This window comes from Culex pipiens, chromosome 3 (assembly GCF_016801865.2).
Source record: "Culex pipiens pallens isolate TS chromosome 3, TS_CPP_V2, whole genome shotgun sequence".
NCBI classification, from domain to species: Eukaryota; Metazoa; Arthropoda; class Insecta; order Diptera; family Culicidae; genus Culex; species Culex pipiens.
In genome coordinates this window covers 89,437,400-89,464,568 of record NC_068939.1, presented here as the reverse complement: position 1 = coordinate 89,464,568, position 27,169 = coordinate 89,437,400, and the positions used below count along the sequence as shown (strand labels likewise).

General features: G+C 44.1%; 6 protein-coding genes across 6 annotated transcripts; 4 read left to right on the top strand and 2 right to left on the bottom strand.

Moving 5' to 3' along the window:
* Positions 1-233: 233 nt before the first annotated feature.
* On the top strand, positions 234-2,306 carry LOC120423780 (tigger transposable element-derived protein 4-like). Its single transcript, XM_039587698.2, has 2 exons — positions 234-1,479; positions 1,538-2,306. Exons 1-2 carry the CDS (start codon positions 469-471, stop codon positions 2,018-2,020), a joined length of 1,494 nt encoding a protein of 497 aa, XP_039443632.1. The 5' UTR covers positions 234-468; the 3' UTR covers positions 2,021-2,306.
* Positions 2,307-2,651: 345 nt separating this feature from the next.
* On the top strand, positions 2,652-3,786 carry LOC120423766 (transmembrane protein 177). The gene is made up of 2 exons (XM_039587680.2): positions 2,652-2,899; positions 2,960-3,786. The coding sequence occupies exons 1-2, from the start codon at positions 2,742-2,744 to the stop codon at positions 3,741-3,743; spliced, it is 942 nt and encodes a 313-aa protein (XP_039443614.1). The 5' UTR covers positions 2,652-2,741; the 3' UTR covers positions 3,744-3,786.
* Positions 3,762-4,936, bottom strand: LOC120423768 (chymotrypsin-1-like). Its single transcript, XM_039587682.2, has 2 exons — positions 4,047-4,936; positions 3,762-3,985 (listed from the first exon to the last, which is right to left on the bottom strand). Exons 1-2 carry the CDS (start codon positions 4,788-4,790, stop codon positions 3,833-3,835), a joined length of 897 nt encoding a protein of 298 aa, XP_039443616.1. The 5' UTR covers positions 4,791-4,936; the 3' UTR covers positions 3,762-3,832.
* A 122-nt stretch (positions 4,937-5,058) lies between these two features.
* Positions 5,059-6,419, top strand: LOC120423767 (chymotrypsin-1-like). Its single transcript, XM_039587681.2, has 2 exons — positions 5,059-5,750; positions 5,812-6,419. Exons 1-2 carry the CDS (start codon positions 5,118-5,120, stop codon positions 5,962-5,964), a joined length of 786 nt encoding a protein of 261 aa, XP_039443615.2. The 5' UTR covers positions 5,059-5,117; the 3' UTR covers positions 5,965-6,419.
* A 2,004-nt stretch (positions 6,420-8,423) lies between these two features.
* LOC120423764 (E3 ubiquitin-protein ligase listerin) lies at positions 8,424-23,894 on the bottom strand. Its single transcript, XM_039587678.2, has 13 exons — positions 23,657-23,894; positions 22,749-23,344; positions 21,348-22,683; positions 16,231-17,313; positions 15,900-16,169; positions 15,616-15,842; positions 15,373-15,556; positions 15,134-15,317; positions 14,992-15,074; positions 14,461-14,931; positions 14,279-14,393; positions 8,911-9,314; positions 8,424-8,845 (listed from the first exon to the last, which is right to left on the bottom strand). Exons 1-13 carry the CDS (start codon positions 23,687-23,689, stop codon positions 8,618-8,620), a joined length of 5,214 nt encoding a protein of 1,737 aa, XP_039443612.1. The 5' UTR covers positions 23,690-23,894; the 3' UTR covers positions 8,424-8,617.
* Positions 9,375-11,182, top strand: LOC120423765 (uncharacterized). Its single transcript, XM_039587679.2, has 2 exons — positions 9,375-10,000; positions 10,057-11,182. The coding sequence occupies exons 1-2, from the start codon at positions 9,392-9,394 to the stop codon at positions 10,966-10,968; spliced, it is 1,521 nt and encodes a 506-aa protein (XP_039443613.1). The 5' UTR covers positions 9,375-9,391; the 3' UTR covers positions 10,969-11,182.
* Positions 23,895-27,169: the final 3,275 nt, after the last annotated feature.

The following is a 27,169-nucleotide window of genomic DNA, read 5'->3' as shown; positions in this document are numbered from 1 at the left end:
AAAAAACAGTACATGAACTTTGAGCACGGATGACTTTTCCATGGCCACATTGCTCTTGATTCGGCATTTAGATATCTTGATGATGATGATATTCACTCTCACAATAAACTCAGTTTGATGTTCGTTTTAGTGGAACTGTTAGAAAATGGAATTAAGTTTATACAGTCGACTCTCTGGCTGTCGATCTTCTCGATATCAATATTGCTCCTGCTGTCAATAAATTTTTCAGTCCCTTCAGTTTGCATACTTTTATTTTCTTCATTCCTCAATATTCTCTTTTGTTCGACGACCCTTTTCCTCGACGGTCCCTAGGAACATGATTGAATGAAAATTATATTCTGGCTATCGATATGGTTACGTGTCATGGCCTCCAATGATGTGATTATCTAGAAGCGAAGTTTTACGAACATAAGTTTGACGTTTGTGCTGTGTTCCGGTTCGAAGTTGTCTCCATCTCTTATCCCGAAAATGTCGCCCCGGCCAGATACTCGGAGGAAACTAACGGTTTTGACCGTTCACGAGCGGATGAAGATTATTGAAAAGCACGCAGCTGGCTGGAAGATCGGTGCAATCTCGGAAACTTACGGCGTCCCTCAAAGCACCGTGTCCACTGTCGTCAAAAACAAGGAGAAGTGGATTGCGATGCAAGACAAGGGCAATCTTCGAAAGCCACGAGCCGTCTCGAACGAACGCCTTGAAAAGGCCATGAAGCTGTTTGTCCAACAAGCGCGGGAAAACAATCTGCCGCTTTCCGGGATCATGATCCGTGAAAAAGCTAAGGATTTCGCCTGTCAGCTCGGCTTTACTGAGTTCAAAGGAAGCGCCGGCTGGCTCTCAAAGTTCGCAAAACGGCAAAATCTTGCGTTCAAGAAGCTCTGTGGCGAGAGTGCCAGCGTTGATACGAACATGTGCGACGACTTCAAGCAGAAAACGCTGCCGGATCTGGTTCGCGGCTACGATCCGAAGGACATTTACAACGCTGACGAAACTGCCTCGTTCTATAAGTGCCTCCCCGATAAAACCTACACGATGCAGAGTGAGGCGTGCCACGGCGGTAAATACTCCAAGCAACGAATCACCGTCCTGTGCGCCACCAACATGGACGGCTCGGATAAGTTACCGTTGTTGGTGATCGGTAAGAGCAAGAAGCCGCGTTGTTTTAAAAACGTGAAATCTCTCCCCGTAATTTACGAGAGCAACTCGAAAGCCTGGATGACTTCACTCATATTTGAGAAGTGGTTGAACGATCTTGACAAGAAGTTTGGAGAAGAGAATCGGAAGGTGCTGATGTTTGTCGATAATTGCACCGCTCATCCCAAACGCCTTCAAGACAAGCTGATAAACATCAACTTGCAGTTTTTCCCGCCCAACGCGACTTCAGTGCTGCAACCGTTGGACCTTGGAATCATAAAGAATCTTAAGCATTACTATCGCTACTCTTTGGTTAAGCGCAGATTGGATGAAATGGAGCAGAAAAAGGTATTTTTTTAAATATTGAATGAAAAAAAAAATGTATTTAACTTTAACTTATTTAAAGGATTTCTCCGACATAACCGTTCTGGATGCGATAAAGTACATGTCCAGGAATTGGGCAGCGGACGTGAAACCGTCCACTATCGCCAATTGCTTCGCCAAAGCCGGATTCGTCTGTCCGGATGCTGATCAACAATGGAATGAAGACATCCAGGAAGATCTTCCCACCATTACAGATGATATGATGGCGCACTTGTCCGAAGGTGTCTCATTTTCGGCGTATTGCAATGTTGATGACGATTTGACCACTGCTGAGCTGATGTCGGACGACGACATTCTCGAATTCGTTACTGAGCCAAAATCAGTAAACGGGGAAGACGTCGAAGATACGGAAGACGACCCCCAACAGCCATTGGAAGTGACCAGCAGCATGGTTCGTAACACGCTGGGCGCTATGAACAACATTCTGGCGGCTACTGAAAATGTTCCTGCTGAAATGTTTGGAATTTACTATGCGCTTGAACAGTTTCTTCAGCAGAAGTACTGATCGATTTGTTATTGTTGTTGCTTTCTGAATTTATGAACGATTAAATAATATAACTAAGCTTATTATTCACAAAACAAGAAGCAGTTTTATTTATAATTGAATGCGACCTAAGAATACATCGAAGATTTAACTAAACAATTAATTACCTTTGACTTTGTTTTGCTGACAGCTGTACTCCACTTTGCACATTTACAGTTTTAATCTAGTACTCATTTCGCACTGGTTCTATAATTTGATAACTCTTTTCCTCGACGGTCCCTTCAATATTGACAGCCAGAGAGTCGACTGTATAACGTGAAAATGTATGTATTTCGGGATCAGTTTAAGCAAGGTGAATATTTACCAATCCACCAACGAGGTTCGTCAAGATAATGCAGAAAGTATGCGATTTTAGATTTTTTCTTTTAAATAAGAAATATTTATTTTTTTTTTGTTTTTCGGTTTTTAAGAAAACTCTTTATTACTAAAAGAGGATTCAAAAGCAGCCTGAAAGATCATGGCCTAGCACAGACAAGCAGAATAAACTGCCTGTTCAAGTGCTCTCCAGCCACGTCTGCCATAAAATCAAACGCCATAAAAAAGCGTCTTCTCTCGACAAAAACATCCAACTGTCAAAACGAACCACTATCGCCGGTTTGTTATTGTATGCGGTAATCACATCTCATCAGCGCAGCTGATCCAGTTTTCGATTTCGGTGCATCGATTACAAATCCCAAAAAAGATGGGCCGATCCAGCCGGTTCGCGTTCTTCGTCACTGAAGCCGGCCGCCAGTGGATGTTCTACGGCTCGACAACCCTCGCCGTGGGACTGTTCGCCGGTCATTACATGCCCCACACGGTCGGAATCAGCTACTTCAAGGAGTTTGTCCAGGCGTACAAGTGAGTGTGATTGAGTTTTTGGGAGTACGGTCTGTGGTTAACTTGAGGTTTACTTTGTAGACATGGCCAGGAACGTGAGCTGTCCGAGAAGATTCAGAAGCGCTTCGAGCGTGCCGTTCAGCTGGTGGACCTGTCGGTGTTCGAGAAGAAGTTCGTTAAGCCATTTGCGGTCTTTGGCTTTGACGTGTTCAACGCCGGTTCGATGAAGTCTCGGTTCGGAGCGTTGGTTGGGGTTCCGACAAACTACGAGTACGACAGTGTGGCGGACATCGAGAAGGAGGACGTCATTATCCGGGGCAACAAGATCAACTGGAACTCGGAGGGTGGAAAGCTGCTGGAGGATTGCTTGGTTGTGTCGGAAGACGAGCAGGTGTTCGGGATGGCACGCGAAATTCTCACTCTGAACTCGCACAAGAGGTTGATCCAATCGATGATTCCTACCGTTTCGTGGGTCTTCACGTACAGCGTGGCGTCGTTGGTGAATCAGAGGTGTAACTTTTACGTGAGGCCGTTCTCGCTCCGGTGCATGCTGTACTTCATCTGCGGCTTTCTCGGGTACGGCATCTACTCCTTTTCGACAGACATGAGCGAGATCTACTTCGACACGAGTGTGGACAAAGAGCTGGCAAAGCTGGGACCGGAAGTGGTGGATGCCGGAGTGCGGTTTTACGACAAGATTCTGAAGAAGAATGTCGCCATCCGTAAGCTGACCGGCGACGACTATTACACCGCCAAGGGTAACGTCAACTACATGATCCGACAGAAGGCGGCCCCGTTAACAGTGCGCAAAGATTTCTTCGTGACGGGTTACAAAGAGTTCGTCGGTAATGCACAGAAAAGTTAGATGTGTTGAGATGTAATAAAACAGACTTGGTTATTTAAAATGACTTTATTTACTTTATTATGAATATGAGTTACCAAAAAAAATGTAATTTACACAGCGTTCTCGGCGATGTTGGTTCGGATCCACTCGTGGTAGTACGACACTCGAGCGTACGCGTCCGGATATCCCTTGGCACAGGGAACTCCAAAGTTCACAACTCCAATCACCTTTCCGTCATGGGTCAACGGACCACCAGAGTCACCCTATTGAAAGAGAAGAACTTCATCAATTCTCTTCGCAAACGATTATGCAATAAATACTTACATTGCATGCTCCCTCGCCGGTCTTGGTCAGCGTACAAATATGACCGATATCCACGTTACCAGCTCCGGGCGATCTTCGCTTGCACTCGTCGTTGCTGATCGAGTTGAGGTCGATCGTCTGCAGCTTGGTCGGAACAGGTCCACCCGCCGAGGTACGTCCCCATCCGGTAAGCGTAACGTGCTCGTCCTGGCCAACGGTCTTCTCGGAGTAGCCGATTGCCTTAACGGTGTCCGAAAACTGCAACTTGGACTTAAGCCGGATCAGGGCGATGTCGTTGTGGAACTGAGGTCGGTTGTAGCGGTTGTGCTTGATGAACTTGTCCGACTCGTGCAGTTGTCCGCCCTCCTTGAGACTGTTGGTACCGACCAGGACGTTCAACTGGCCTGGGGTTTGGCCGTCGACGCAGTGGGCTGCGGTGAGGATCCAGCGGTCGGCGATGATGGAACCACCGCAGTAGTGACCGAATCCTTTGAGTTGGAGAGACACCTGATGAGGGACGGAACCGCTAGCGGCTTCGTGACCTCCGACGATACGGTTTACGTAGTTGTCGTCAAGTTGAATCACTTCACGACCAAGCACTGACACTGACAGAAGCAGCATCGAAGCTACGAAACGAACTGATTTAGCGGTCATTTTGGAATACAACTCTGAATCTCTGTTGAAAGCGTGAAGCTGACTGATACAATTCGCTGGGAATCTTGCACGTTTTATAGTGAAACGAATTGTACCAATTACATGAAGCATGCTTCCGTAAACAAAGACTTTTGAAGTGGTAGACTTCAACCTGACCTACATCAATTTTACAAACTTTGGATTAGGATTCAGTGCATCACTCCAAGTGTTTGTATCCTTGATGTAGGTCAGTTTTAAGATAGCTCAATCCTTAGATTACTAGTAAGTAAAAATCTACCACTTCAAAATAAGTCTTCGACTAATCTAACGGCCATTGTATACGGAAGCATGGTTCAAGTACTTGGTACAATTCGTTTCGCTATAAAACGTGCAAGATTCCCAGCGAATTGTATCAGTCAGCTTCACGCTTTCAACAGAGATTCAGAGTTTTATTCCAAAATGACCGCTAAATCAGTTATTTTCGTAGTTTCGATGCTGCTTCTAGCAGTTTCAGTTCTTGGTCGTGAAGTAATTCAACTTGACGACAACTACGTGAACCGTATCGTTGGAGGTCACGAAGCCGCCAGCGGTTCCGTTCCTCATCAGGTGTCGCTCCAACTCAAAGGATTCGGTCACTACTGCGGTGGTTCCATCATCGCCGACCGCTGGATCCTCACCGCAGCCCACTGCGTCGACGGCCAAACCCCAGGCCAGTTGAACGTCCTGGTCGGTACCAACAGTCTCAAGGAGGGCGGACAACTGTACGAATCGGACAAATTCATCAAGCACAACCGCTACAACCGACCTCAGTTCCACAACGACATCGCCCTGATCCGGCTCAAGTCCAAGTTGCAGTTTTCGGACACCGTTAAGGCGATCGGCTACTCCGAGAAGACCGTTGGCCAGGACGAGCACGTTACGCTCACCGGATGGGGACGTACCTCGGCGGGTGGACCTGTTCCGACCAAGCTGCAGACGATCGACCTCAGCTCGATCAGCAACGACGAGTGCAAGCAAAGATCGCCCGGAGCTGGTAACGTGGATATCGGTCATATTTGTACGCTGACCAAGACCGGCGAGGGCGCTTGCAATGTAAGTATTTATTGCAATATCGTTTGCGAAGAGAATTGATGAAGTTCTTCTCTCTCAATAGGGTGACTCTGGTGGTCCGTTGACCCATGACGGAAAGGTGATTGGAGTTGTGAACTTTGGAGTTCCGTGTGCCAAGGGATATCCGGACGCGTACGCTCGAGTGTCGTACTACCACGAGTGGATCCGAACCAACATCGCCGAGAATTCGGTGTAAATGATGAATGATTACAATTATGAATAAACGAAGTATACACAGAAAAAAAATCGGTTAAATTACATAAGCGCTAGATTTAATCCAAACTAGTCTAATCTTAATCTAGCGCAGCCAATCTTTCGAAGAAATCCTAGAGAAATCATTTTGTTAGATTACGCCTAGCCATCTTCTTGTTATTTATTAACATGCTGAGATGTTTTGATGCTCCGGGACCCTCTAGGATCAAATCAAATCAAATTATTCGCTCTACAGCATTGCCTTGGCGTTCTCGATTGCGAGATTCCTATTCGAAACTAGGTGTCCGAAGGCTTGAGACCCTCTAGGATAAGATATTGTATTTCCACGAATGCCCTGACACTATCTGTCGTGGTTATTTATTGCACCACAACGCGCTTTTTTAAAATAGACTTCTGAAACTCATGTTCTTAATCTCCGATTTTTCATCAGTCAGTCTGTGAACACATTCGTGCGCTAACGCAGTATACGATCAAGCTGGATGAATCATCTGGAATCTAGTACAGTATAGAGTTATCTACGTGCGCATGTATTGCGTGTACGTACACGAAGGATTTTTAGGTTAAAATTTGTACCCGCCAGCAAAAACAAATGGTAAGCTAGTGTGCGTGAGATCGGGCTTAGATAGCTCTATGGGAAAATCTACCACTTGTTTTGATAGTGTCTGTGAGCGCCGTGTAAAAAATGACAGTTCGACGGTAACATTTCAAAAGGCATCATGTACATTTTGACACTTTCTGGGTTATTGCATATTCTGAAAGTACTCCTAATAAGCTACCTCTCCACCAAAAATGAGCAAAAGTTTCTTCAGTAAAGTCTGTTTAATCATGATTTTAAATAAAGTAACATAAACAAAATCTCTGCCATCAGCAGTCTCTGTTTATATAGCCCTGTCAACCTGTCAAACAAAAGACTACATGAACTTCGTGACGGGAAAAAGCAACATAAACAAAGCGCCATGTACATTCGGCGAAGAAAACCGAATCATAACAAAGCGTCCCCCTCAATGCCAGCAGGGTGATATAAACGTTAGTGATTTCAAAAGAAGTTATGTTTGTTTTTCTCAAATAAAATTACGGAAATAATGTTTTATTGAATTTGGATGATCAAGTATCAATAAAAGCAACGTTTTTGATCGTTTGTTATCATTAGAACATCTTATTTTGCTTTTATATTAAAATGGGAATTGAAAATGGATGCTCAACATTCAAATGCGTTTTTCTCAAAACGCATGGTTTGTACATGATGCTTTTTGAAATGTTGGCGTCGAATTCGTCACTTTTTAGTTTGAGACGCGGGTTCGATTCCCGCCTTATCCACTGAGCTTCTATCGGATGGTGAAGTAAAACGTCGGTCCCGGTTTCTCCTGTCTCGTCAGAGGCGCTGGAGCAGAAATCCCACGTTAGAGGAAGGCCATGCCCCGGGGGGCGTAGTGCCAATAGTTTCGTTTTTTTCGTTTCGTTTTCATGTCAAACCAACAAAGTAGAAACTAAATAGTTTCAAACGAAAAAGTGACCAACCACCGGGGGATGAGTGTACCTAGAATGCATTCCACCATATGGATTAAAGGTTATGTACAATAAAACCTTCTAAGGGTTTCAAACGCACTCAACATCGGAATGTTTTATTCGCTTTCCTACAACATATTTAACAAAACACAATTTTACACACAGACAATAGATTCGCATAACTTGACGATCTTGCTTCGCTTTGCTTGGAGACGGTGAATAAATGCGGTTTGCAGACTGGATTTCGTCATTTGTGTGAAGATTTATCTAGCTCAGGGCTCTCTATGAATTAAAAATTCAACACGATGACAGCCATCAATTGCCGGCCGCTCTCATCTGCACGGCGCACCAGTGCAAGCAAAGAGATTTGGAAGATGGGACACTTCCCAGTGTTGATGCTCCACTTTTTTAAGGGGATAAAGGAAAATCTCCACGGTGTCCTTACATATGTTTCCCTTGGAGTTTGACGGGCTTTGGAAAGGTATAAGATCTAGGATACGGTCTAAGCAATCGAATAGATTTAAAGACAAACACGTTTTTCAACTTAACTTTTATCTGAGTGTAAAAAGTCGTTGTCGGAGAACATTTCTAAAGTTTTTTTAAAGGTTCTATAAACTATTTCTTTCATATGTTTATAGAACCTTTAAAAAAAAATCTAGATTTGCGTTTTGCAAACATAATGAAGCATTGAATATTTTAAATTAAAGCTATTTTGGCAACGTTGAAAGTTCAATAAAAATTTGCTAAATAAATTTCAAATCGAATGGTTCAAATTCGTGCCATTTCGATTTGTCTGAAATGTGACCAACAAAATCTTCTGGATCCGGAATAGATTTCACAGCCAATCATCCCATAAGACCGTAACTCGGGTGGAACGTCGACGGGTCTGACCTATTATCCTAAGGGAAGTTCTTTCAAAATAACGACAATTTGCGATCCACAGCTTCTGCCGAGCAACTACATCTTGCGCAAGATCTTTAATTTGAAACTCTACTAGAAAAAACCAACGGGTCTACAAAGTTTTCGTTAAGTTTTGCGTTGTGTTCAGAGCTTGCAACTTGGTTTGGAACGATGCCTCGCATGGAGAAAGAGTGGAGAGAAGAGGGGGGAAAAACACTACATACCTTACATTAGAAAATATTTCTACAAATCGGACAGGTCGACTTGTTGCTCGTGCTGAACCACCGGTACAGACACGGGCCGTGGAACTTCTTCTTGCACGTTTTGCACGACAGCTTCGGCAGCTGGCAGGTGTCCTGGTGGATGACGCTGTAGCACACGTAGCACTCCTCGACGCCCTCGAACTTGCGGTCCAGGTTGCGCTTCCACAGCGAGAGCCCGTCCCAGATGGAGCCGTTCTGTTGATTGCAGGATAGAATTTAGAAAAAAAAATGGGTATTGAAGAACTGTAAGATCATCTTACCTGATGCGTCAAGAAGATCGACAGCTGCATGACGACCTGCCGCGACTGCAACCGTCCACCGATTTGCTTCCCATCCTCGACGGTAACCGCCCCAAGCGGAAAGTTGTTCGGCAACGTGATGTGCAGCTCGATCTTGGCCTCGTCGATCGCGTACACGGCGGTGACCTGTCGGGCGGCCGCGTGCACCTTGATCTGCATGTTGTCCTGGCGGTCCTTCTTGTCGACCAGCGACTGGAACTCGTCATGGCACAGCAGGCCGGACACGCAGTTGCTGGTGACCTTGCCGACGATGGCCGCGTGCCGGTGGTTAAGCCCGTTCCACCACCTCCGGACCACGGCCGGCAGGAAGCGCAGCGATTGGGTGTACAGATGACACGCGTACCGCTCGGGCTTCAACGTGGGACCTGCGGCGAACAGAAAGGCGAAAGACGTTAGATCAGCAGGCTGTGCTCAGTTACGAGTTGTTTGTCATTTGTTCAACATGTCGAAAAGTGTTCCAAATCCTAGTCAGAAGGGAGTACCCGAGAAATCTAAAAATGTGGTCCAGGAAAAACCAAAGCCTTCGGTTGCCGAAAAGGCCAAAGAAGTAGGTTCCGAGAAATCAAAGACTGTGGATTCCAAGAAAACTCCAGAAGTAGTTCCTGACAAGTCCAAGGAAGCGGTTTCCGATAAATCCAAGGAATTAGTTCCGGATAAGTCCAAGGAAGGGGATCCCAAAAAGCCCAAAGAAGCAGAAGCCGATAAATCGAAGGAAACGAAATCCACGGAAGTGGTCGCAGAAAAGCCGCCCGAAGTGATTCTTGAAAGAGCCACCTCCGTTGTCCTCTACCCGGACCTGTTCCCCGAAGAACCACCGTCACTGGAAGCGGAGCTCAAGCGAGGTGCCCGAGAGCTTAAGCTCAGACAGCGAAAAACCCAACGCGAACGTAGCCGCAAGAAGAAAAAGGATGTTGATCCGAAGGTCTCCAAAATCGTGTTCCCTGAGACGCCGAAATTCTCCGGCTGTCACCACAACGAAACCATCGTGATCGAGCGGGAACTGCTCCGTCCGGAGGAGCACATCAAGTTGCTGGCGATGCCGAAGGAAAAGGTGAGTTCAGTGGTTTTCCGGACTTTCTATAAAGCTAACATCCAAATTTCTACTAGCCAATTCCGCAATACGCACGCCTCGTTCATGTGCCAATTCCACCAGCAACAAACCACATCAAGGTTCTTGCCCAACCCCGGGCGTACTACATCAAGGACACCATCAACCGCCATGGCAAGTACCTCCAAAAGCAGCAGATCCAGCGCATGAACGAACGGCTGCACGCCCGGGACTTCCTCACCCTGCAGGAGTCCCACCAATTTGCGCGTCAGCAACGTCGTGACGAAAAACGCTGGAACCGCTTCCGCCAACGTCAGGAACAAACGCTAAAGAACCGAATCATTCGGCTCGAGCTGGAATATCTGCGCGAGATGATGAAGACAATCCATCGCAAGACCAGAAGCTACTTCCTGGAAGGAGAACCCGCGAAGCTCGAGGGTGACCAAGCACTAGCTTCCGATGTCATTCTGGCCAAGATCTGCGGCCTGATTGGCGTGCAGGTTCCCCGACGGGACGGTCCAAACCTGCTGGACCAACACTACTGCGAAATGGCAGACAAAATGGCCGCGTGGATGTGCCGAATCATGCAGTCCTGCGGGATGACCTTCGAGCGACCGGAAGACACAGCGAGACGCTTGTCGGCTGCGTCGAGCATTTTCGAGGATCCGAGACCGGCTAGGGAAGCGGCGGCCGCCGCTGAAACGCTATCGATTGCGATGGCGATTGTGGATATTTGCTTGGTGGCGGCCATTACTCAGGCCGAGGGTGGCAGCATAGGTACGGTATCGACGACGGCATCCCGCGATGGCAATGGAGGACGGAGCGTTTCGCAGATGGTGATGAAGGCGGAGAGTCAGGAGACGACGCGGACGATGCGGGACAAGGGCTCGAAGGTGAACTTTTTGCCCGTTGCCAGCGAGTCGGAAGCGAAATCGGAGGGAGTTGGCGGGGAAGCGAAGGATAAGAAGTAATGATGTTTGGAATACAAAATAGTGTGTTGACACTTGAGATTCTGTTCCTTATCACGAAACACTGAGAATGCGAGGGGTTTGTACAGTATAATCGTCTTGCAGTAGAAGAAGCAATGCAAGAGCCTCGGAAATTCGTGTGTGATTTGCAACGCTCCAACTCCAATACGATTAAATCAAATTTTGTACGCGGTTTTGAAGTCGTTGGATAGGTGGAGTGCTTGGGGGCTTGATAGACGCGACACTTTTAGAGGATTGTCGCACAGTGAAGATTTTATTGTACCATCGACAAATTACGACTTACCATCGAAAAATTACGATCCAAATTTAACTTTCGAGAAATCTCGAGCGTGGACCGAGAAATTAATATCGAAATGTGTAATACAGTGGACTCTCTCTGTGTCGATATTGAAGGGATCGTCGAGAGCGGGAGGTATCAAATAATAGAACAAAAAAGCATGCTTTTGAAGGGACTGAAAAATTAATTGACAAATGGAGCAACATTGATATAGAGAAGATCGACAGCCAGAGTGTCGAATGTAGCAATTTAAACAAAAAAAACAAAATTCTCAAAAAGTCAAAAAAGAAAAAAAAATTTCATAGGCCGTTGCAAATATTTTTCAAAAATCAAAGGGCAAAAACACTTCAAAATTTCAAAGGAAATAAAGGTCTAACCAACTGAAAACAATTAGAAATGCATTTTCCTGCATTCAAAATCATATTTAGCATGTTTGGGATCGATCAAAAATATTTTCATTTTTTGTAAAAATCCAATGTACAACACCGCAAAAAGTTTTTTTTCGGCGAAAAAAAATCTCTTCAATACTTGCATATTTTTAACACTAATCATTACAAAATAACTAGGGTGTAAAATGCATTTTAAACACTTTTTTCCATTCAAATGTTGAGACCATGGCTTGTAATTTAAAATTTTATAAAAACTTTTTTTAAAAACTTAAGCTTTATAAATATAGAAAACAAAATTCCAGAAAATCAAATATAAAAATTCTGGCTTAAATATTTGAATAGTTTTCTTAAAATTTTCGAAATTCTGATTATTTTCTAACTTTAAAAATGTTTTCACTTTTTTTTCAATATCTAGAAATATTTTAAAATAATGTTGAATATCACTCTTTAAGAACTTTTAGAAAAAAAAAGTTTTTTTTTTATTTTTGACTTTTAAGATTTTTGAAATACATATTAAAAATTGTTACATTACAATTACAATTGGTAAATCGAAAATTCTAAAAAAAAATAACCGTTTTAACCCTCTACAACCCAACCTGTCATAACCAAGTCTCAGTACCGAGAAGGACCCTATAAAAAGAATTTTATGAAAAAAAGCTCGAATTTTGAAAATAAAAATAATTTATAAAACTTAAAAAAATGTTAATAAAATAAGAAATCTGAAATTATGAAAATTTGAAAATTTAGAAATCAGAATTTTTTGATAAATAATAGTTAGAAGTTTTCAAATAACCTTATAATTTGTGAATGTAACAAATATTAAATTTAAAATTCCTCGGATTTTTTGATTCTTAAACTTTAAAATTAATGAATTTTTAAATTTTGGAATTCTATATTTTTGGATTTTTGAAACTCTTTTTTTAGTTTCATAATTAAAAAATTTTCTATTTTTAGAATTTTTGAATGTTTTTTTTAAGTATTCACGTAAGTATTTTAAAATTCTTTGATTTTTATTAATTTTTTGAACTTTAGAATTCTTGAAATGAAATAAAAACTTCAAACGTTAAAAAAACGAATTTTTGGGTCTTTTTTTATATTTTTTATTATTTTATTTTTATGAGATTTTGATAATTTTACCCATTTTTTAACCCAAAAAATAAAATGTTTGATATTTTTACTTTTGATTTTCTCAATTCTTAAATTTAAAAAAAATATGAATTTTGATATTTTGGAATTTTATATTGTTTTGGATTTTCAGAACTCTTGATGTTTTTGTTATAGATTTTTAATCCGTGATTTTTTTTATTCTTTAATACTTACGGAAATTTTTTTAAATTTAAAATTCTTGGGTACAGGTATTTTTAATTTTTTTGGAGCTTTTGAATTCTAGAAATGAAATTGTTTTTTTTTATGCAAAAAAATTAAATTTGCCTTTTCTTGGATTTTTATGTTTTCTTGTAGCTCAAATTCAATTTGTTTGAATGTTAGAATTTTTGATTAGTTTTTTTTATTTATTTTTTTATTCATGAACTTTAAAATTTTCCATTTTTTATGATTGAATTCTTAATTTGTTTGTTTTTTTTAATTTTTAATCTGTAAATTTAAAAAAAAAATAATACCGGTATTTTTAAAGTTTTGGAACTACAAAATTGTGGAAAATAACATAAAAGAATTAAATATTTAATTTTGAATTTCTTGAATTTGGATTTTTTGAAATTTTTTATATTTGTGAATTTTTAAATCATTCGTTTTTTTATTTTTATTTTGTAATCTTTAAATTTTGAAGTCTAGGTTTTACAATTTTATATTTTTTTGAGTTTTTGAAAATAAGGTTTTTTTTTATGTTTGAATCTGCCGATTTTGAAATTTATTATTAAAATTCTTCGATGTTTGTATTTTTTATTTTATTTTTTAAAGCTTTGAATTCTTGAAAGCTTCAATCACTCATCGAGATTTTCTCGATCGTCAATCGTAATTTGTCGATAGTAGGTAGAGCGAGAATTCACGATCGAATGATATCAATCTACAACATATCGAAAAACGAAGTTGACTTTATAGCTGTCGGCCACCATTGCTAGTACCAACCACTAGTGTCTTCCTTTTATCTACAAGGACTTCGCCGCCCTGGGCTCCTAAGTGTATGAAAGTATGGCACGGAGCGACGGCGCCGAATACCCATATTTACACAAAGAATTTTAGAGCGCCCGCCGCGGGATTCGAACCAGCGACCTCTGGATTGTGAGTCCAGTGCGCGGTCCGATTGATCCACACGGGCGGGCATATCGACATATCGACTAATTACAATAATCACCACGAAAATCTTCTGCTATGGACGACAGGCGGCTGAAGACGATCTGGGAGAATACTTTGTAGGCCGCGTTGAGTATTGTGATCGCACGACAGTTCTCACAATCTAACCCTTAAGTTGCTTTTCTGGCTATGAGTCGGTGCAACCAGGACGCCTCACCGAAACCATAATTTCCTGCAGCTTTGTTGTTTTTCAGCTTCTTAATGACATCCTTAACTTCCCCCATTGATAATATGTACATTCGAGGTCTTACAGCAACTCATCAACATCGTCCGCCAACGTATCCAACACAAACATATGGCACAGTGTTGTACTTACTTTTGATTTGGCTCAATTCCAGGCTGGCAAACAAAGTCGGCCCGTAAATTGCCCCGGAATCCGGATTCTTCAATATTTCCGGGGGCATCAACTTGAACAAGGCTGGCAACAAAATCTGCGAAGAATTTCGACTTTAGCGTTTCAACTCAGCCAGCGCGAACCGCTCATCCCCCACAACAGACCTGCTCGTAGTGGTTCCTCGTGATCCACGACGCGTAAATCGATCGCAGCTCCGACGGTGATTTGGCACAGATTCCCAGTATGCAATCCCACAGCAGCAGATAGGCCAGCGTCCGGTCGCGGCCCAGCACCTTCCGCTCCGCCCCATCGGGCGCGTCGGCCGTCGAGTCGGCGATTTTGTAGTTGAAATCGCCCACAAAGTCCCCGAACGGTGTCTGGAACTCGTCCAGCTTGGCCTTGAACCGGTGCAGCAGGTGCCACGTGTCGTCCAGCTCCTCGGAGCTCTTTTGCTGCTGCTCGGCCTGCTCGTGCCGCCGCAGCAGCTGCTCCAGGTCACGCTGGATCAGTCCGGCCGACAGCTTGTGGATGATGACGGCTGCGGACACGCGAACGGCGGCGTTCCAGTGGTTGACGTTGGCGAGCGCAAACGTGATCAGATCGTCGAGGGACGTCTTGGAGTCGACCTTGTTGGCCTGGGGGGTGGGAGCAGGTTTGAGTTGATTTTGAGTTATGGATTTTGATTTTGAGCCTACCTTGAGAACGTAGTTCATGTCGATGGAATCGATGTGAGGACTGATTGCGTCCAGGAAGTACTCGTCCGATTTTTGCGAGCGGTCTAAATAAAGTGAAGATTCGTGAAATTTTAAAACTCAACTTTTCGAGCAGTCAACAAACCAATATCCTTAACGATGTTGATGTACGCCTTCAGCAGAACCAAGTTGACATCCTTGGCGAACACGTTGTCCCACTCTTCGATCACGTTCGTGAGCATCTCCGTTGAGCTTTTGATCTTTTCGTCCGTGAAGAACTTTGTCACCGCGCTGAACAGCCGGTAGATTGACGCAACAAAGATGGAGATCTGGAAACGAAAACTCGTAAATTTTCTTAGCTCAAAAAATCGTAGAAACACCAACATTGTTCGCGCGGAAGTTCTGGTGGTTCTTGGACACGGTCAACGTCCACGAGCTGAGCGCGATCCGCACAAAGTCCCACTTGGCGAGGTCCAGCTCGGTCGGGAAGTGGCGCATCACGTCCGCCAGCACGTTCGCCAGCTCCGTGTCCAGGTAGAGGCGGCCAGTCTCAACCGCCGAAAGATCACTGTGAATTGAAGTAGGGTTATCAATATCTGCGTCATTGCAGCTACTTGGGAGGCCTACCAGTTGTACAGCAAACACTTGCTGGCGTTCTGCTTGCTGATGATCTCGTGCAGCACAATCAACGTGTTGCCGATGATCTTCTTGTCGCCGATCTCGTTAAAGCTGGACGAGAAGTGATTCCCAATCAGACTGCGCGTGTCCGCCAGCTTCACCAGAATGTCAAAGTAGTTCTCGAACAGATTTGGTCGAATCGGAAGGCACTTTGGTGCCATCTTGCGGGACAGGATCTAGAGGAATTGAAAGTGGTTAGGTCAAGATTTCCTACTACGTTAAGCAAGCAATACCTGCAGGATATTGATGTAGCTGATCAACTCATCGCTGTTGACCACCGTCGAGGCGTCCTCGTAGAGCAGAACGGCGCCAGCTTCCGGGTCCGAGTATTGCTTGGTTTGGAGGAGAGCCGTGAGCGCCTTTGCCCAGAGTAGTCCGTGATCGTTGGCTAGGCGGAATAGGCGTTCCTTGATCTTGTCCAAAATCGATACTGGTAGAAGCTTCATCATCGATGACGTCTTCTCCTGCAGAGCCAGGATCAGCGTTTCGACTGTTTCGTCCAACTATAAGTTAGAATAGAATTGTTTAAGTTCGGTAAGTAACTTCTTTGCTCAACCAACTCACATCGTTAGTGCTGTAGAGCATCGTATCACCGATCGCGATCGTGTACAGCACAGACAAGACCCGTTCGTACATCAATTCCGACCAGCAGTGAAGGAAGTTTTCGTCGTCCTCCCCGTAGCCATCGTCCTCGTCTTCCCCGTCGTGATCCATCCGGCTCTCGTCGTCCTCCCTAGCCGACGGCCGCTTCTTCGGATTACAACTCAGCTTGTACATGACCATCAGACAGAACAGTTCACGGACCATCGCAAGCCTCGCGTTCTTCGTGAACGATTCCGCCGACAGGTTCGTGCTGTACTCCGCACTCTTCGTGATGATCGCCCCACTCATCAAGTCAATGTAAACGGCCAACTTCTCCAGCACACTCCTCGCCCCACCCACCTCCAACCTCCCAACATCCATCAACGCCCTAAACACCACGTCAATCTGTGCACAACGCGCCACTTCGTCCCTCTTCAATGCTTCCGTCGAGCACATGGCCAACTTGGCACAAATCTCCGCCAGCTTCTCAAACGCTTCCACCCCAAAACAACCCTCCGAGAACGCCGTCAATTCCTTGTCCACAATTCGCGTGCAGTCCTCAACCAACCCCCCATCCAGCGTCAAATCCTCGCTCGACAGCGCGTCCTGCCAGGCCGTCGTCACCTCCCACAGCGTGTCCTCCGAAAGGTACTCACTAACCCCGTTCTCCGCGCTAAACTTGAACAGCAGGGCAAACATCACCCGCTGAAGTTCCCGCTGGCGGCCGTCCCCACAAATCACCGGCATAATCTGCGCCAGAAAGCTCGAGCAGGTGTCCTTCAGCTCAACCGCCCCGTCCTCCCCCAGCGGAGCCGCCAGCGTTTCCACGATCCGCCGGCAGGTTCCGGGATCGATCAGCACGTCGCCGCTGTCCGAGATGAGGAAGCACTTGTGCAGCAGAATCAAGTTCTCCTTGGTGTCCCCGCGCGTTACGGCCCGGGCGCACTCGATCAGGTTGTCGCTAACCTCCGGCAGCGTCAGGAACTGCGTAATGTTGGCGTCCTGGCAGAGCGGGTGACTGAGCGCGCGAAGGATCAACCACGAGCGGACCGTTTTGTTGGCGAGCTGAAAGAGAAAGAAAGGTTTGTGGTGGTTAGTGAACTGTTGAGCGAAGCAAATCGAAGTCGATGAACTTTTGCAATATAGAGCGAGGGTGGAAAGGTGGTAATGCCGGTGGCCACTAGCAACGAGTTTAATAAGGTCTGGTAAAAGTTGGCTACATGCTTTTTACAAATCCTATCGCAATCGTTTTAGAGTAAAGAACCCATAAATGAAACTGGTCAAATTTTCGCCTTCATCCTTATAAAAATTAGAACAACAAAAAATAAATAAATATTAAAATTTAAATAACTAGTCCAAATTTAAACATTTTCATGAAAAAGACATGGAAAGTGCATTATATGGCTGTAAGTCGGTTTGCAATCATTAGTTTTCAAAAGTATTAAGTTTAAACCTTTTTTTGCGGAGGAAAAAACTTTTTTCAACTCAAAAATTTTAAAAAATTATTCTAAACGCAAAGAAATGCGACAAATCTAAATAGTTGATTATTGAATTACAAATTGCTTTTTTGGCCACCATTTTGGATTTCAAAAATCAAACCATCCACATTAACGACCCCCGGGTCTTTTGTGCTCTTACTCGTGTCAAACGCGTTCTGCCCTGAAATCCCTTGGGCCAGTTGTCGCACTTACATCAATTTTCAGACTATTTCAGCATGTCAGCACGAGATGAAATTTTTCGGTTTTTATTGAATATCTCAGGATTGAAATCGAATTTTGGGTATCGGTATAGGTCAAACGATGAGACATTGTGAGCTGCAAAATGACGTTCTTAACTCAATTTGGCCCAAAATCGACGTACGAGTAGTAAGCACGACAGCGACGAAATGTGAAAAATAGCGGGACGCTTCTATTTAGATTTGTTCATTAGGCATATTTACTCTGCTCAAGATGTTCTCTTTATTTACATCATTTGTGATAGTCGGAGTTTTTGTTGTATTTGGTGGAGTCAGTTCTTTTTGAAAGGCAGTTGGAGTAACTAAATCTCGGAATCCGGAGTTCGAATCCTTTAACTCCGCAGATTTGGAAAATATTCAAAATTCAAGTGAAGCTCAGAATTTTTTGAACGCTCAATTGTGGATATGATTCTTCATTGATCGCCACTTCCCCGAACCCGGTCAGTCGAGTATGCCCGTTGCCCAGAACCGCGCGTGCGAGTCTTTGGGGAAAATGGCCGTTCAGGCATATGGGAAAATGATTTTCAGGGATATGGAAAATTAGGGGAAGTGGCCATTCGGGGATGTGCTAAATTAGAATTGAAAAAAAAACAAGAATTTTTAGACTTTTTTCGCAGACTTCTTGATACACCCTTACCAAAAACCAAAAACCAAAACAATTTCCGGATCCATCAACCGACCGACGACAAAGTATCACATGAGTTTTGAGGGGTTAGTAAGATGGGTATGAGGTCAGGATTTACTGTGGTAGGTGATGCAACCATAAGCCATTTGTTTATCGGTTTAAATTTTAAAAATCTTAGGCAGCCGGCTGCGGAAAGATAGTTATCTAGGGATTTAAATATAGTATTAATTCGACCGCGATTCTCCAGAAATTCTCCGTCGGCGAGCCTTCCGATCAATGGTGATGTAGGAAGGGCTTCATTTATTAAAATGATTTTATATCATAACCCTTAAAAAATATTCGACGGCGTGCCTTCCGATCATCGATGATATTGAAAGGACTTCATCTAGCAATACGACTTGCTAGTCTCAAAAAATAGGTACGTTTTTTTAGAAAACTATAAAAAGAGAACAACACAAAAAAAAACTCATCGGCCAACGAACGCAAGTGAAAAAAAAACAATGAAAAAAAGAAGAAGTTAAAAAAAACAGAACTGCGCGTCCCGAAAAGCACCACACTAATGATGCTATTATTTAATTATAATGGCCAATCACCACACCCAACTGGCAGTCGCATGATTGTGATGCATGGCGGCATGAAAGTATATCAGAATCTGTATGAAATCTGTCCTCATGCATTTTTTGCGATATAGGAGTATGACATTTTTGCCCGTTACCGATAATTATCGACATTACCGACGGCTTTTTGGTTGTATTTCACAAAAAAAAACCCTTAACAGAACGAGGATTGAACCACTAACTTCTTGTTATTGATCCGACACGCTACCACCGCGCCATGGACGCTTGATGAAAAGTGGGTGAAAGAGCACCAACATATGCTTCTCTTTGGAGTGTTGCTCGGGGATGGGCCAGCGTTATATGTGTTGGTGAGAGCTGCAGATCGCTGAAATGTTTACACGCGGGCAAAGATGATCTAGGGGCTTGCTGCAAAAAATGTTATAAAATATGACATTTTCTGCAGCAAATCTACTGTTGCAGATTTTGAGATATATTTTTCCTTTGGGTGCACATGCACTCGAACAGCGACACAAAAGAGACGGAAAATAACGCAAAAAAATAACAGAACTGCGCGTCCCCACAGGCACCGCACTACTCAGTGAGGAAGGCATCAACTACATAGGTGGATTAAGTTAATTTTTGCATGGATCGTGGACTATCACTGAATTTAAAGTGATTGAAATTCAAAAAAATAATATTTAGGATTTCTTTTCATGATTTTTTTAATGCTTTAAATTTTTTTGAACTTTATAATTTTAGAATGTTAAAATTTTAAATGTTAATTTTAACTATATAAAATATATAATTTTCTTGCGTTTATAATCATATATAGCATGATTGGGCTCGTTTAAAACTATTTTGAATATTTGTGAAATTCTGATGTACGGTACAGCAAAAAGTTTTTTTTTTTCTCGAAAAAATATATGTTTGTCAATACTGAGATATTTTTTCAACTAACAAACATTGAAACATGTTTAATTTTTATATTTATTAATTCCTGAAATATTTAATTTAAAACTTGTTTCTTTTTAACAACGAATCGATCTCGTTGTACCTTTAAAAGCCCTTTTAGACATTTGTCAACATGAACATTTTTATTTTTTTAAATGAATTTTGATTAATTCTATCTAAAGTTCAAAGCAAAATATTTTCAAATGAAAATTAACCCTCTAATGCCCAAATTATTTTTCTAGAATTATTTATTTTTCCTGTAGCCAGGAGGTCATTTTGAGCATATTTTGTTTTACGATAAACTTCACTTCTCATGTTTGAGGTTTTTCTTGTTTCATTTTTCATAATTTAATTTGCATTTATCCTGTCATTCATTACCTTTTTACTTTCAGGTTTTTGCAACTACTTTTTCAATTTTTTGCTTGTTTATCACATTTTTTTTCTATAGAATGATACCATCATCATATAAATTTAAAAAAAAGTCTGGGACAATCGAGAAACTAAAAGTAAGAGTGTGAGCGTCCAATATGGAGATAAACTTTTTGAAAAGCCTTGGTGAACTTCACAGCAACTGCACAGAAAGTTTAACTCCATGTTTCGATTTGACAGCTTGATACAAAAATTACTGCATAAAAAATAGAGTATTTAGGGAAAAACACAACCAAAGTTGACCCAGAAAAAAAGTCTTGAAATACATGTGAACGCTAGGCGATCATCTTTCACTTCGTAATCTGTACACCCACGTGTAATTTTAATAAAGTTTATATTTAAAATATGAATTTGAAAACGAAAATATGACGCCACAAAAACATGCTCATGGGAAAAGAAATCGATAATTTCAAAAATTTCAATGAATTTTATGGAGCAACTCTTGTCGCTCATCCTGATGCAATATTGTTGAATCCACGTCCACGTTTTTCTGCTAAATGTGAAATCGATTATTGCAATTGCCGCAGCTGACTGTCTGTTGAATCACAATTTTATTAGAAAAAGAAAAACAGTATTTCATACCACCCTAGCACTGAATGATACCCCATCGATAGACAACGAATGACAACCCACATTTATTGCTATGCTAAATTCGCGATTCCCCCCGAATCAATTGCACGCTACCGGCCGGCAATTTACGACCCGTCACGGAGGTCGATAAATTCCAAACAAGGACGAAACGCCGCACCACGGCAACCTTTCGCCGACCTTTTAGTCCGCCTTTGATTGACGTGCCACTTACCTGTATCCACCGGTTCAAAAGGGCAACACGCTCCTGTTCGGCGAGGTATTTGTACAAAATGAGCACCACCTCGACGATGTACTCCGACTGGAGGCGCGAGTCGCCGAGCCAGGTGCCGGCAAAGGTGTCGAAGAGAGAGGTGATGGGTTGGGCTTGACCGGTCAGGAATTGGAACAGTTCGACGCACTGGAACTGCCGCACGAGGTTCTCCAGGTTGAGAACGTACGCCTGGTCACGGGTGAGGGTGATGCGCTCGACGTACAGACGGCAGATTTTGTAGACCAGCGTGTGGAGTTGGTCTTCGAAGCGAAGCGCGTGGTGCGAGTTGGCGTCGGGTTCGTCGTGTCGCTCGGCCGAGCCGCTGTTGAACTTGACGCGTTTGTGCGAGGTGCGTTTGAGGTTCTGGATCAGCTCCACGTGGGAGGTCGTTATTTGTTGGACGTCTGAGGCGACGGCGATGCTCTGCTCGACGATTTCGAAGAGCCGGTTCCAAAATTTAGCTAAGAGTTGTTCGTAGATTTTAATGCTGGCACTGTACTGACACCAATAGTCGAGGAGGGTCGCGATATTGCCGAAAATGTACCGTCCCGAGGAGGTCTCCGTCGTTATACACCACTGAATGACTTTGATCAGGTGGTCCTCGAGCATTCGTTCGCAAAATTCGTTGATTTGCTCCGCCGTCAGTTGGCCGTCTTTCACCGTTTGAATTACGACGTACTGAAACACTTCGTAGTACGCCTGCGAGATGGCCGAAATGTCTGTCCGGCTCGAGTGAACCGCCTTCAACCCCTCGTTGATGCTTTCGAAGAACAGCGTGTGGAATTTGTCCGTCCGCTCTCCGAGCACTTCCCGCGTAAACTTCGAAACCAGTGGCAACATGTGCGGAAAAACGCACGCCGCATTCCCACTCGCTCCGCTCTTCAGCACCTTCCACAGCTTCGGAAAGACCGCCTTGTCAAAGTTCAGGTGCCCACTCCAGTCCGGAATCTGCGTCTGCACCAGCACGATCGAACTCCAGACGTGCGTCACCACCGTCGGATCCGTCTCGTCCATAAACTGAAACGCACTGCTCACGATCTGGGCCCGGTGTTTCTCCACCAGAAATGGCGCGTGCTGAAGCAACGCCGACACGACCTCGAACCACGCGGACCGAATGGCCGGAGTTTTGTGCTTGTGGTAAGACCAAAATTTGCCATTGTCCAGCAGGGTCCCGTTTTTGTCGACCGATTTGTGCAGCTGTTCCTCGGGGACCTTGCTCAGGTAAAGGGCGTACCCGCGCAGGCTGGCGATCAGCACGCGCTGGTACTTGTTTTCGCACTCTTCCGGGGTGTTGGATCTAAATGGGGTAAGAGATTGAGATAGTTTTAGTTTTGTTTTCTTCGTTGTCTTTCCCCAGCATACTTCGGATTGCTGAGCGTGATCGCCGTGTGCACCGTCAAATTCCTCGTGTAATAATCCAGAATTTCCGCCTCACAAAACACAAACACTTCGCGCAGCTTGCTGGGCGGGAACGCACTGCCAAACGACTGGCTCGCCAAACTGGCCGCCGGAGCGTACGTGTCGTACTGGGCCGAAATCCAGGCCGGCGCCAGCTGCTTCAGATACGGCGCGATGTTTTTGCCTGCCTTCGCGACGACCGCCGCCTGTGCCTGCTGGGCCGTTTCACGCACCCGGTGCTCCACGTCCGTGGACAGATTCCCGTACAGCCGGGGCCAGAACGGGAGGACCGCTTTGACGACGTCCAGCTCGGACTTGCCGATCAGCTCGGTAAATTCCTGCAGAGCTTTCGTCTTCGTGGTGGGGTCCTTTTTGAGCATCTTCTTCAGCACGATCTGAAACGTGTCGTCCAGGTTCGGGTCGATGTCCTCGCCGCCGTGGGTTTCAATCTGGACAAAGCTCGGCACGACCGGCATCTTGCTGCTGTCCAGCGTCGTGAACCCAAACAGCGTCGGAACGGTGCTGCCCAACATTTCCGCACTCCGGCCACTGCTCGAGGGCTGGAAGGAACAGAGGGAGAAAGGTGTTAGAAACAACATTGCGAAATCGATAAAGCAGGAGAGGCATTGTTTTATTCACCCCACGTCAACAAACTCTTCACCAGGGGCAAGATAACCTGCATGTCGTAACCTGCATGGTGTGCATGTCGTAACACTGGCGCAGAGAGATTCCGCCACCCAATTCATGGTGCATAAACACCTTGGCAATAACCACAAATCGATTTTATTCCGTTCCGATGGACGGGCCCTCCCAAATCAACAAAAAAAAAATCCCCCAAACAACCCCACCCAACCCCCCTTTCAATCACCCACCTTGGTGTTATTTTTAGTGCGTTTTCCACCCATCGCGAAAAATAAACACGAGCTTGCTTCTGTCTTGATGATGACCGCGCTGGAGGTTCAGGGTTCCGTTGGCAGGAACTGGACTGGACAAAATAATCCGGAGAAAAACGCGCACGAGAAAAAATCAAAAAGAAAAAATTATCGAAACGAAGAACAGCGCGGATCACTCGCGATTTGCCACCTGCCCGTGCAAACGTCAAACTGGAACTGATGGTGAGAAAAGAAAGCCATAATGACGACGAACACAAAAGTCGATGACGATGATGACAGATACTGACGATTTTTTCCCGGGAAGAAGTGCAGTACTAGAATGGCAGTATAAATTTACAGATCACAGATCACGGACGTCACCAGCTACAAAATTAAAGATTTCAAATTTTTAAAGCCAGCGTTCACTAGCACCATCTACATTCAGAAATGCGAAGAGCATCTTGGCATAAGATACCGAGTTTTAGAAGTATTTATGAACACAGGGAATATAAAGATTGGAATTTGTGTTGTTTGAGGTTACACTGAAACACCGTTGGTTTGACACCAATTGGGTACTAAAGCCCTATGTCAATTTTTATGTACAACGGTAAAAAACACGATTAAAAACCATTTCTGATCACTTTTTTTCATTTTAATGCAAGTTTTTTTTGACAAGACAGCATTTTTTCGATGGATCAACTATGGTCCCCTTAGAACGAGCTGTCAAGTAGGAGCTTTTCTGTCAAGAAGGATCGCGAGGTTATTTTTTCAAAATTGATTTAAAAATCCATTTTAAACTCTTTCTGGTCGTACAAAGGGTCATTGTACTCAGAAAAATAAGCTTTATCGCTGTAAACAATAATATCAGCAATCTAAGCTTCATTTTAGGACCCAATTGTTGTCAAACGAAAGGGGTCACTTTTTAGTTTGACAACCTCTCGCCCTCTTAACACAGCGCTTACACTTACTTTTACGACCCCCTTACGACACCCGCAGGGTGGTGTAGTTGCAGGTCGTGGGGGTGTAACAATAAACAAATTAAAAGGACCTTTCGTCCAACAAATAAAAACACGAGTTGTTCTTCTGACTACAAAACAAGAATAACATTTATTTACAACAACAATGACAACTCTCATTTCCCTTGACGCGCTGTGTTGACAGTCGCAAGGTGGAAGCTCAAAGCTACCAAGTGCGAGTCCAGCGGCGTAGACCTAGAAAGGGGCCGCAATTCCAGTCACCACAACATCCCCCCTCTTCAATTGAGGTGGTACGATCTACCAACGCCAGGCATCTTCCTGGTGAAGATCCACGTGGCACCAGTACACGTGCACATCCGCTCAGTAAGCAATGGATCGCGAGGGTGTTGCTGAAGTTCTAGACAAAACAAACTTTGGAAGCACCGTACCACCGATCCTTGGGTGCTCCGGGGGCCGTCCTAGACTCCACGTTCGCTGCTTCGATGTGCCGAACCGCGTTGGCGCTGTTGAACTTGACACCGAAGAGGACTTCTGGTGTTTGCGCGACCCCGACCGGACATCGATGGACTTGAACCGTTTCTCCAATCCATAACAACTAATTTGCCGAACTGCGCGGAGGCCGACTGTCCACAACAGCACACGACCGACACATGTTGATCGCGTCTGGCAAATTCGCGCAAAATTTTCGTTGTTGCTCACCTGGCAGCGTTGTTGTTGCTATTTGTGGTGGTGGCTCGAACTCCAGCTTCGAAAGGATTCGTTCTCCATGTGTGATCCCAGATCCGTACCGGGAATCGTCTGCCGAGGAAACCGGTGCAGTCCTGCATCCAATCCGGCCGAGCGTCGCACGAAGAAAGAGGACGCGATCTAGACTTACTTTGTCAGCTGTCACCGAACCGTTCGTGGCTGCGTCCATGCACTGTCAGTGCATGGCTGCGTCAAGTCCATCGTACGAGGGGCCTATTCGACTCGATCCAATGGAGTGCGCTCACTTACACCGCAACAGGGTGTATCACTCCACACATCTCTCCTCTTCTCCATAAAAAAAATCTTCCATGTTTTGTGCCACATATTTCTTTTGATCCACCATCGACGGGGTACAAACTAAAAAGTAAACATGCCTTATTTATCTGCGGGTATCGAATTAATAAAATTTCACTGTAATTGGGTCCTAAAATGAAGCTTAGATTGCTGATATTATTGTTTACAGCGATAAAGCTTATTTTTCTGAGTAAAATGACCCTTTGTACGACCACAAAGAGTTTAAAATGGATTTTTAAATCAATTTCGAAAAATTAACCTCGCGGTCCTTCTTGACAGAAAAGCTCCTACTTGACAGCATGTTGTCTTGTCAAAAAAAATTTTGCATTAAAATGAAAAAAAGTGATCAGAAATGGTTTTTAATCGTGTTTTTTACCGTTGTACATAAAAATTGACATAGGGCTTTAGTACCCAATTGGGTACTAAAGCCCTATGTCAATTTTTATGTACAACGTTAAAAAACACGATTAAAAACCATTTCTGATCACTTTTTTTCATTTTAATGCAATTTTTTTTTTTGACAAGACAACATTTTTTCGATGGATTAACTATGGTCCCCTTGGAACGAGCTGTCAAGTAGGAGCTTTTCTGTCAAGAAGGACCGCGAGATTAATTTTTCAAAATTGATTTAAAAATCCATTTTAAACTCTTTGTGGTCGTACAAAGGGTCATTGTACTCAGAAAAATAAGTTTTATCGCTGTAAACAATAATATCAGCAATCTAAGCTTCATTTTAGGACCCAATTCCAGTCGCCACAACATCCCCCCTCTTCAATTGAGGTGGTACGATCTACCAACGCCAGGCATCTTCCTGGTGAAGATCCACGTGGCACCAGTACACGTGCACATCCGCTCAGTAAGCAATGGATCGCGAGGGTGTTGCTGAAGTTCTAGACAAAACAAACTTTGGAAGCACCGTACCACCGATCCTTGGGTGCTCCGGGGGCCGTCCTAGACTCCACGTTCGCTGCTTCGATGTGCCGAACCGCGTTGGCGCTGTTGAACTTGACACCGAAGAGGACTTCTGGTGTTTGCGCGACCCCGACCGGACATCGATGGATTTGAACCGTTTCTAAAATCCATAACAACTAATTTGCCGAACTGCGTGGAGGCCGACTGTCCACAACAGCACACGACCGACACATGTTGATCGCGTCTGGCAAATTCGCGCAAAATTTTCGTTGTTGCCCACCTGGCAGCGTTGTTGTTGCTATTTGTGGTGGTGGCTCGAACTAGAGACCCTAAATAGGGAGACTGGTCTAAGCTGGCTAAATCGATCTGGCAACGTATGTTTTGAGCTTGGCAACACTGATAAGTTTTGCTGGGCGTAAAGGCAAATGCTCGTTTGGATACGTCAAACTCGTGTCTGTTTGGGTACGTCAAATTCACTTCGGCCAGTCTCCCTATTAAGGATCTCTAGCTCGAACTCCAGCTTCGAAAGGATTCGTTCTCCATGTGTGATCCCAGATCCGTACCGGGAATCGTCTGCCGAGGA

Coding starts and splice junctions, on each gene's coding strand:
- LOC120423780 (XM_039587698.2), top strand. CDS start 469: ATGTCGCCCCGGCCAGATACTCGGAGGAAACTAACGGTTTTGACCGTT. Junction 1,480..1,537: donor ATGAAATGGAGCAGAAAAAG/GTATTTTTTTAA, acceptor ACTTATTTAAAG/GATTTCTCCGACATAACCGT.
- LOC120423766 (XM_039587680.2), top strand. CDS start 2,742: ATGGGCCGATCCAGCCGGTTCGCGTTCTTCGTCACTGAAGCCGGCCGC. Junction 2,900..2,959: donor GAGTTTGTCCAGGCGTACAA/GTGAGTGTGATT, acceptor TTTACTTTGTAG/ACATGGCCAGGAACGTGAGC.
- LOC120423768 (XM_039587682.2), bottom strand. CDS start 4,790: ATGCTTCATGTAATTGGTACAATTCGTTTCACTATAAAACGTGCAAGA. Junction 3,986..4,046: donor CCGGCGAGGGAGCATGCAAT/GTAAGTATTTAT, acceptor CTCTTTCAATAG/GGTGACTCTGGTGGTCCGTT.
- LOC120423767 (XM_039587681.2), top strand. CDS start 5,118: ATGACCGCTAAATCAGTTATTTTCGTAGTTTCGATGCTGCTTCTAGCA. Junction 5,751..5,811: donor CCGGCGAGGGCGCTTGCAAT/GTAAGTATTTAT, acceptor CTCTCTCAATAG/GGTGACTCTGGTGGTCCGTT.
- LOC120423765 (XM_039587679.2), top strand. CDS start 9,392: ATGTCGAAAAGTGTTCCAAATCCTAGTCAGAAGGGAGTACCCGAGAAA. Junction 10,001..10,056: donor TGGCGATGCCGAAGGAAAAG/GTGAGTTCAGTG, acceptor AATTTCTACTAG/CCAATTCCGCAATACGCACG.
- LOC120423764 (XM_039587678.2), bottom strand. CDS start 23,689: ATGGGTGGAAAACGCACTAAAAATAACACCAAG. Junction 15,843..15,899: donor GCTACATCAATATCCTGCAG/GTATTGCTTGCT, acceptor CAATTCCTCTAG/ATCCTGTCCCGCAAGATGGC. Junction 15,075..15,133: donor CAACATCGTTAAGGATATTG/GTTTGTTGACTG, acceptor CACTTTATTTAG/ACCGCTCGCAAAAATCGGAC.